This window comes from Malus domestica, chromosome 01 (assembly GCF_042453785.1).
Source record: "Malus domestica chromosome 01, GDT2T_hap1".
NCBI classification, from domain to species: domain Eukaryota; kingdom Viridiplantae; phylum Streptophyta; class Magnoliopsida; order Rosales; family Rosaceae; genus Malus; species Malus domestica.
In genome coordinates this window covers 17494190-17503200 of record NC_091661.1, presented here as the reverse complement: position 1 = coordinate 17503200, position 9011 = coordinate 17494190, and the positions used below count along the sequence as shown (strand labels likewise).

The following is a 9011-nucleotide window of genomic DNA, read 5'->3' as shown; positions in this document are numbered from 1 at the left end:
TGGGAGAGTGGGCTAAACTTCACAATGGACGAACCATAATATTATGGTTCAAATTCACCTTTGATGAGAATCAAATATAAGATCTCTCACATACAAAATAAAGAAAAATACTACTAGATCGTATTATTAAGTGACTAGAACTTTTTTTTATGACATGTGTTTCTTTTCTTACAAAATCGTGTTCTTATGGTATATTCTAATTCAAATGGGGTTAATTGCCCCTCTATACCCACCTTTTATTCCCTCGTGTTCTTATGGTATTATTCTAATTCAAATGGGGGTAATTGCCCCTCTATACGCACTTTTGATTCCCTCTTTCTGTTCTTTTAGGAAATGATTCCTACACTCTCTCCTTTCTATGCTCGTTTAATCAGTAACTTTCAGCGGATTTTTGCTGATATCTTATGCAAAAGATTTAGACATATTATATGATCTAAATATTAGGAACAGACAGGAGTACAGAAAAAGGGATTTGAATCCATGATCCTCACATCCTATCTATATCGTATATCGTACAGTCAAAAATTATTTTGAAATTTTTATTTAATATTAAACACAGTATCTAACAAAATCTGACCGTACAATATACGATTAACGGATATGATATAAACGTCTCTAGGATCCTAAAGAGCACCCGGAGGGGATCCTCAAAAGAGGTCTGAATTTTACTCCCTTTTAGGGGAAACTTGACAATGGATCATAGTTTCAGCTCTCTTCTCAACTCAACAAAATTACGAGAAACTAGTGTGAGGTGTGAGATTTAGCGACATATTTTCAAGAAAACTCTTCTATGTATGGTGGCAGACAAATATATCTTGAAAGAGATGTATCGAAATGCAGAGTTCTAAAATATAATTTTCGAGACTATTGAGAGGTCATATCTTGGTAGGTGCCGCCTAGCTTAGCACCGTGCTCCTTAATTATCTGAGCCGACGTCAATAATCTCTTCTTCGGTAGAGTGTAGCTCTCCTTTGCTCTATAATCGCAAAACAGACATTGAAGCAGATGCTGAAGCAATCAATGTAATAAGAATATTGGAGGAACTGGGCTTACCATATATTTGGGGTTACTTCCAAGAGTTAATTATACAAATGAACTTTCTAATCGAGACAGGAAACAGTAAGGGGCCTCATTTCCCAAGAAACCTTCGAATGTGACCTTAGCATGCTCTTTATGTCAGTTGATATCTGGGGAATCTTATCCAAATCGTTAATTTACAGGGGAATTTTGGTGATGATGGCACGCCATTGCGCACGTGACTTGTTTACAAATACCTACCAAGTTTACACGAAACTACCTAAGATATTGTAGAAAGAAAAAAGTCTAACTGGATAGATCAAGCCGCAAACCATTCCCAGGCTGATACTTGTATGATGAACTTGGGCCATTTCATCTTGCATGATTGATGGTTTACAGCATAATAGGTGCCCGTCTCTAAGGGTTATACCAAAAATAGAAAAGCACCAACCTGACTAGAAAAGAGAGAATTAGGAACTATGACAGGGAACTTCTCGGCATTCAGTAAACAAGTAGTAGAAGTCCCATTTCCACCGCTTGACCTTCTATAGATCCAGCCTGCAATAAGTACATTTTTAACGCAGTGATGAAACAAAATACCAAAAAGATGAAGCAGATAGTACATTAGATATCACACAAAATACCAGAAATCATTGAGTCAGAACAAACACACACAGATGGTATAATGTCTATCCAATGAATGACAGTTCATATAGTTGAATATCAGAGTTCGCAACGAACAAGACTAACAAATAATAAGAATATTATTAAACAAACTGAGAATGCCGAAACGGCTACAAAACCCTAAGAGACTACATTGTGGCTAACTTGTTCTCTAATGAATAACAAAGCACCCTATTTATAATAAATTAACCCTAATCTCTAACAAAACCTAATTCTAACGGGTTAAGCCCATAAAACCAAACATTCAAATAAACCAAAATACTAATATTTTCCAACACCCCCGTCAAACTCATGACGGTACACAACATGAGTTTGCCAACAAGTAGATGTGGATGCAAGCCTTCAAATTCTGATGTCGATGCCGATGCCGATGCTGATGCCAATTGCGAACTTCCAAACAAACTGATACGTAGCGGACAAACGGATGAACAAATTGATACCCATCTAGAACAGATTAAATTCCGAAGAATCGAACTTGCTCTGATACCAAGTTGAATATAAGAGTTCGCAACGAACAAGACTAACAAATAATAAGAATATTATTAAACAAACTGAGAATGCCAAAACGGCTACAAAGCCCTAAGAGACTACATTGTGGCTAACTTGTTCTCTAATGAATAACAAAGCATCCTATTTATAATAAACTAACCCTAATCTCTAACAAAACCTAATTCTAACGGGCTAAGCCCATAAAACCAAACATTCAAATAAACCAAAATACTAATATTTTCCAACACATATTACTGTATGAATAAATCTATGATTATGTTTGGCTAATAATTTATACACTTGTAATGAATGTTATAGAGAAATAAGCATAAAGTAGTTGCATTCTGAAGAACATTAAATCTTGATCCATTCAGAAATAAGTGTTATTCCATTCAATGATGGGTTGAGATCACTGTACAATGTAGCCACCCAAGGGACTACTAAAGATGCTTGATACATGGAAAGATTACACAATTTTGCAACGTCAACAAAAAATGAAAATTTAACTATGCAACTCTACTCTGGGCATGCTGACACGGTAATTCGTGCAACCTGAATACCTCCTTAATCTTGTTATGGTACTCAAGTTTTGAGAACCGATGATACTCATGGCACAGTTCTACTACTAGAATCACAAGAAACCTATGCTTTTAAGAAAAAATTTGCCTGTGAAGAAGACCAAATGGAAATGAGTACCTAAATGCACCAACAAACACGTAGCAACATACTTTTATTGTATCTCCTAGTGAAAAAGGCTTTGAAAACTGCATAGACAAACCACTCAGAACATTTCCAAGGATGTCTCTGGCAGCAAAAGCAGTAGCAACTCCTGCATTAAGTGCAGCGCTGAAAAAGGCAAGGTATTTATATTACACAGTTTATGATTACAGTAATGCTATTCTTACCACATTAATATATCACATTAGTGTACTATATTATGTAACATCTGATGTAGCTGTCCACATCATAATTTAATTTAAATTAAAAACCATTTAATAAACCAATAATAAATAAAAAATCTGAAATTAAATGGTGATTGTGGCATACGAGAAGTCTTCTCATTCCTTCCTTCCTTCCCCGTTGCTTCTTCTCCCATTTCTTCTTCCACGCCATTTTTTTGTTTCAGCCCAGATTTTTTCACATTAGTGTGGATACCACAATCTCAACTAATTCTCATACGATAAAAATTCATCGACGCTCCCTTATTTGGATTATTGGTAAACATTTACCATTATTTTTCAGTGAGTTGCATGAAACATTTTATAGGTAGACATATCTTCATCATACGTTTCAGCTAACTGATCATTATGCAGTGGGTTCTAGAGGGTCCTAATGCATGATTAAGAATTAGTTAGTCTTAAATTTCCACAATTTATGGTTTGATTTAGAAGAATATCATCACTGCACCAATTATGGTCCTGGTGGACCAAACCAAACCTACCAAATCTTCGTAGAAGATTATACAGTGTGCCCAGATGACCTGTCTGCTGCTATTGTCAACTTCTTACATATTAATTGATATCTTCACCAGCAACACCATGCTGCTTTGCTCAAATGCTTGCCTGCAAATGTTATCAGGAAAAGTCACCTGCAAATGTTATAAGGAAAAGTCACCTGGGTTTTCTTCGATTTCATGATCTGGCTGTTCTTCGAAATTTGACGGGTTCGATGAAACCAGTTGTTTCTTGAAGATCCGGATCTCAGACCAGAAAGAATCGTATAGCTCCATTACTTCGTCAGCTTCCATTAATGGCGAGGCTGCTGAAAAAAAATTTGGGCTGAAATAAAAAAAATGGCGTGGAAGAAGAAATGGGAGAAGAAGCAACGGGGAAGGAAGGAAGTATGCCACAATCACCATTTAATTCTAGATTTTTTTTTAGTATTGGTTTATTAAATGATTTTTAATTTAAATTAAATTATAATTAATTTATATGATGTGGACAGTCACATCAGATACCACATAATGTGGTACACTAATGTAGTATATTAATGTGGTAAGAATAACATTACTGTTATGATTATTATTTAACGACATCAACTAAATAGTGGTTAAATCATAAAAAGAGCATCCAAATATGAAGATGACATAAAATCCTTCATTGTAATCTAAAACCAATACTATCTTTACATATTATAATTTATAACTCATATATACGAGAAGAGCAAATTTAAAATTTTATTTGCCGACTTTTCTAACTTTCATGAATGTAATAGAGATAAAAAGACTATGCAAGTAAAGGCTAATCCTCACCTCCTATGCCACCAACTGTCATAATTGATTGCACCGCCACCCCACACGCCTCAGCTAAAGCCATTATCCCAATCACAAAAAGACCAACGGATGAAATGTTGTCAATAGCTAGCAACTGGTCCCGATCAAGACCAGGCAAACTTTGAGTCGCTAATGCAGGAGTGAACACATTTGTCTTCCACCGATGTAGAAACCACACAAATGAAAGGATAACTGCACCTCTCCATGCTGGTGCAAGATACTGAGCAGTTATAGTGGTCGGTGCTACCATGATGCCACTACAAATCAAAGTCGTCTTAGTCGTTTAGCACTTGAGAAACAAAAATGCAAATAAAATAATATATGATTATGAAGCATATAGTGGAAGTTGGAATCACTAACCCTTGTGAAAGGGATGTGATATCCACACACCCTGTTTTACTTCTCTCACACAATTTTAATTTTTGTCCGTCGGATCGGATGAATTGAAGAAGATCAAAGAACATAAATTAACAAGGGGTGTGGAAGAAGTAAAAAGGGATGTGTGGATAGCACACCCTTTGTGAAAATGCCATGAAAGTAACCAGATATCGCACTGGGTCCTCCAGAGCACCCAAAAAACTTTTCTCGTATGGAACTTGCTCTTCAGATGGATTTCCGTACATGTGAAATCTCCTGAAAAGCCTAGGCATCACCAACCAAGCAAATATATAGTACATGCAAAGTACAACCAACAGGAACAACCACATTTCTAAGATGTGGATTTGAATCCAGCAACTGCTGAATATAAGGAGACTGTTCAGTGGAGGTTTCTTTAGCCTTCTGTCCAGTAAAAGTTGCTGCATCCACTGCACACTGCCAAGCATCCTTAAACTTGCCAACCCAATCACTTCCAACATCCACTTCACTGCCACTGGAAGCAGCTGGAACTCCTACTCCTGGTTCCCCAGCATTGCCACCGAAAGATGATGAGTACGAACGACTGCTCAAAAATTGGGTTTATCAAAATCAAAGGAGTAGCACCCCTCATCTGTGATCTCGATAATGAGGGTGAAAATGCTGAAATGGGTTTGGTTCTGTAAGATTGGTTATTGAGAAATGGTTCTGAATCCAAAGCTCTAGAATAAGTCTTTGCAAAGGTTTTATGAGATTGTGTTTCCTTCGAATGGTAACTCCGATTTATAAAAGAATATGCTGGTCGTATATGACCCGGATCAGTGTAGTTCACAAATTTCCCGTAAGAACTATACGACTGAAACTGTGGGTTCAAAGAGCAGCCGGTAGACTTGCGAAGTGATTTCAACATGTAAAGCCTAACTCCAGCCATTATCGAAAGCTTAGTATAGCAAACTATTCTATAATAATAAGGGCATTGTTCGATCTCTACAAGCTTGATAGGACCCGACTGAAACCAATAACTCGTTCATGGCTTCTTAATCTGCAAATTTGTGTGGAAAATTTGAAAATCAAATCATTAACAGTAATTATAAAAATAAAATGTAAAAACCCAAAAACGTAATGAAATTCAGGTAATAACGCATGAATTCAAACTTAGCAATGCTGACTACACATTTGTACATAAACCCTAGACCCCTGTTTGGATGCTGAGAAAATAAAGGAAAACAAAAACAGAACAAAACTTATGAATCAATGAACTTTTTCTTTCAAGTTGGTCTCCAAAGATCAAACACTTCAATTCCTTCAAATAAAAAGCGAGCTTGTTTACTTTGCTTGGGAAATAAGACAAGCCGTATGAGCTTCGTATCTCCACAACTTATGAAAGAGAATGCAGAGTAAAGAAGAACAATGTGATGACTTTGACAGAAAAAAAAAAAAAAATCAAAACGATGTGATGAGCACGCGCTTCTTTAGCCTCCGATTGTTTCCTGCTGGTCCGATGGCTTTGACTGGAATGTTAGTATGATGATCAAACGGTGGAGAAAATAGGTTGAAATTGCAATGTACCAAATTTCTCCATTTTTTTTATATTTTAAACCGTGTTTTTTATCACCACCCCTAAATTTTATTATAAAGTGGCGTTGTGTGGTCATCAGGTTCACTTTATTTCCTTTGTTGATGACATTTGCTCACCAAGCCTCTCCCCGAGTCGCGGCATCGGCTCCTATATTCCAAACTTGTCCACCTTCGGTCGTCTAGTTTGCGTAAGTATTAGTAAGATTGTCTCACTTTCTAAAATCTTTTAGATCATTTGGGTTAAATTTTTAAAATTTAAGTTTTAACCTATAAATAGTTTTTCTTCTCCAATAAATTTTTAGTCCGAGAGTATTAAATAATGAATTTAGGATAATTTTTTTTCTTAAAGTAACCTTAAAAACAAAAAAAATTATGTAGACTATTTTAATTTAATTTTATGAACATTTTAACCTAAAAATATTTAGATTCTGATAAATATTGAAAAATTTCTAAACCAACACCAAAAAACTCGTAGAACACTATGAAAGATTATGAAACACCTAAAATAACTTTTTTTTAATTACTTTAGCCGTTGAATTTAAATTTGGACCATTACATCCTTTTTTATCGTTGGATTTGATAATATTAGATCTTAGTTGTTGGATTCAATGAATTTATAGATATAAAACTAAAAAAAGTACACATATATGGTGAGCCAGCTCCACTAACCCAGGGGAATCCTAGGCTAAATTTGCCCCATAAATGAGTTTTGGGTTAAAACTCATATTTGCCCCAAGGGTTGGAGCAAGTTGAGGTAAGTTTAGAATCTAAAATTTGAGTTTTACTCCAAGGGTTGGAGCTAGGGATGGGCAAAATACCCATGGGTATGGGTAACTGTGATTACCCGCCCATTTAAAGTTGACGGTTATAGTTATAGGTAACCGTTTAGACAAATAAACAGTTATGAGTATAACCGTTTATCTATTAAATTTAAATGGGCGGTTATGGGTATTATCCGCAGTTATAATGGGTATCCATTGGTTATGAGTAATATTCGCGGTCATAACGGGTATCCATTTACCCATTTAATTTAATATATGTAAAATAAAAACCCTCAGAGAACTTACAACTTGTAAGTTACTATTATTTGTTGCTTCCCTTATCGGTTATGTGTTGCTTGCCTCCGCTTCTGATCAGCAGCAGTCTTCTCCTGCTGTTGCCAAGTTGGTTCTCTCTTTTGACCCTATTGCCGAGGTCAGAGAGGTACGTATCTTTCTTCTTCTTCTTCTTTGTACATGTATATATATATATATATATATATATATATATATATATATATATATATATATATATATATATAGAGAGAGAGAGAGAGAGAGAGAGAGAGAGAGACACTCACATTGAATTGTCATCATTTTTGCATTTTGGGTTTTTATGTTCTTCCATGCATTGTCGTTTCGGGTCGTGATCTTTGTTTGTTTCTTAATCTTTTACTTTTTGATCCTGATTTCTCGGTTATGAGTGTAGCAGAAAAATATCGTTCGTAAACTACTATTTCAATTATTGGAATTATATGAGAACTTAAAGAGTAAATTACATAGTAGCCCCTCAGGTTTGAGGTCAATTACAACCCCATACAACAACTTTAAAACATTTCACTTTCATACATCCAGTACCATTTTATTTCAAAATAACACATCCGTTAGATTTTCCATCCATTAGTCTGTTAAATGCTGACGTGGCTGTCACATTTGTGCTGATGAGGCTGTCACGTGGCAAAAAAAAATAATTTTTTAATTTTTTTTAAAAAATACCTAAATCTTCTAAATTAAAAATAAATAAAAAAAATAAAAACCCAGAATCTGAACAAAACCCCACCCCCGTGAACCCCCCTCAGCCTTCTTCTTCCCTGCTCTCATCTTCCCCCACCCCATACCTGCACCTTTGAAGGAAAAAAAAAAACCAGAGAACAACCCAGATCCCATATCCCCGCGAAACCTATACCCCATACGACCACCCCCCAACCCAGATCCCATTACCACGCCCCCCCCCCCGACGCAAAACCTAACCCAGATCCCATTACCACCCCTCCGGCGCGAAACCCATATCCCTCTGAACTGCAAGGACATCATCCTCACCCGCATCATCTTCGTCGTCGAAGACGACAACGAGTAGGAGCAGTAAGGCGACGATGAGAAATCCCGGTCGACAGCGAGATCGGGTGGTGACGAAGGACCTCCGTGAGGAGCAGAGGGATCAGAGATAGAGCTCTGCGGTACAGGCCGCGATGCAGCGCAGGACCCAAATTCACCGCCACGGAGACGACCAGAACGTTGAGCCCAGTCCGACCCAACCCCCGACCCTCATCCCACTCTCCTCACTCTCTCTCTCAAACCCCAAACCCCCCAGATCCAAAACCCACACAACTCCGTCGGGTCACCACCACCAACGCATTCCTCCTCAGCGGTTTGACCCTCCTCCCACTCTCCTCACTCTCTCTCTCAAACCCCAAACTCCCCATATCCAAAATCCCCACCTTCTTCCCGCTTTCTATTCGCCCCAACGCCAATCCTATATCCATCACTCTCTCTCCTCCTTCTGCTTTCTCACTCCTTTCTCTCCCTCTCTGACTCTTCGGCAACCCCCCCCCCCCCCCGGCGAACCCCCCATATCCCAT

At 37.3% G+C, this 9011-nt stretch overlaps 1 protein-coding gene across 1 annotated transcript; it reads right to left on the bottom strand.

Moving 5' to 3' along the window:
* Window positions 1–864: 864 nt before the first annotated feature.
* On the bottom strand, window positions 865–9011 carry LOC103423867 (mechanosensitive ion channel protein 1, mitochondrial). The gene is given in 14 exon segments (XM_070826178.1): window positions 865–969; window positions 1045–1145; window positions 1148–1274; window positions 1469–1536; window positions 1539–1575; window positions 2919–3019; window positions 4442–4719; window positions 4976–5139; window positions 5141–5402; window positions 5808–5858; window positions 5972–6024; window positions 8271–8276; window positions 8404–8604; window positions 8730–9011. Coding segments are annotated over 14 exon segments (1836 nt in total).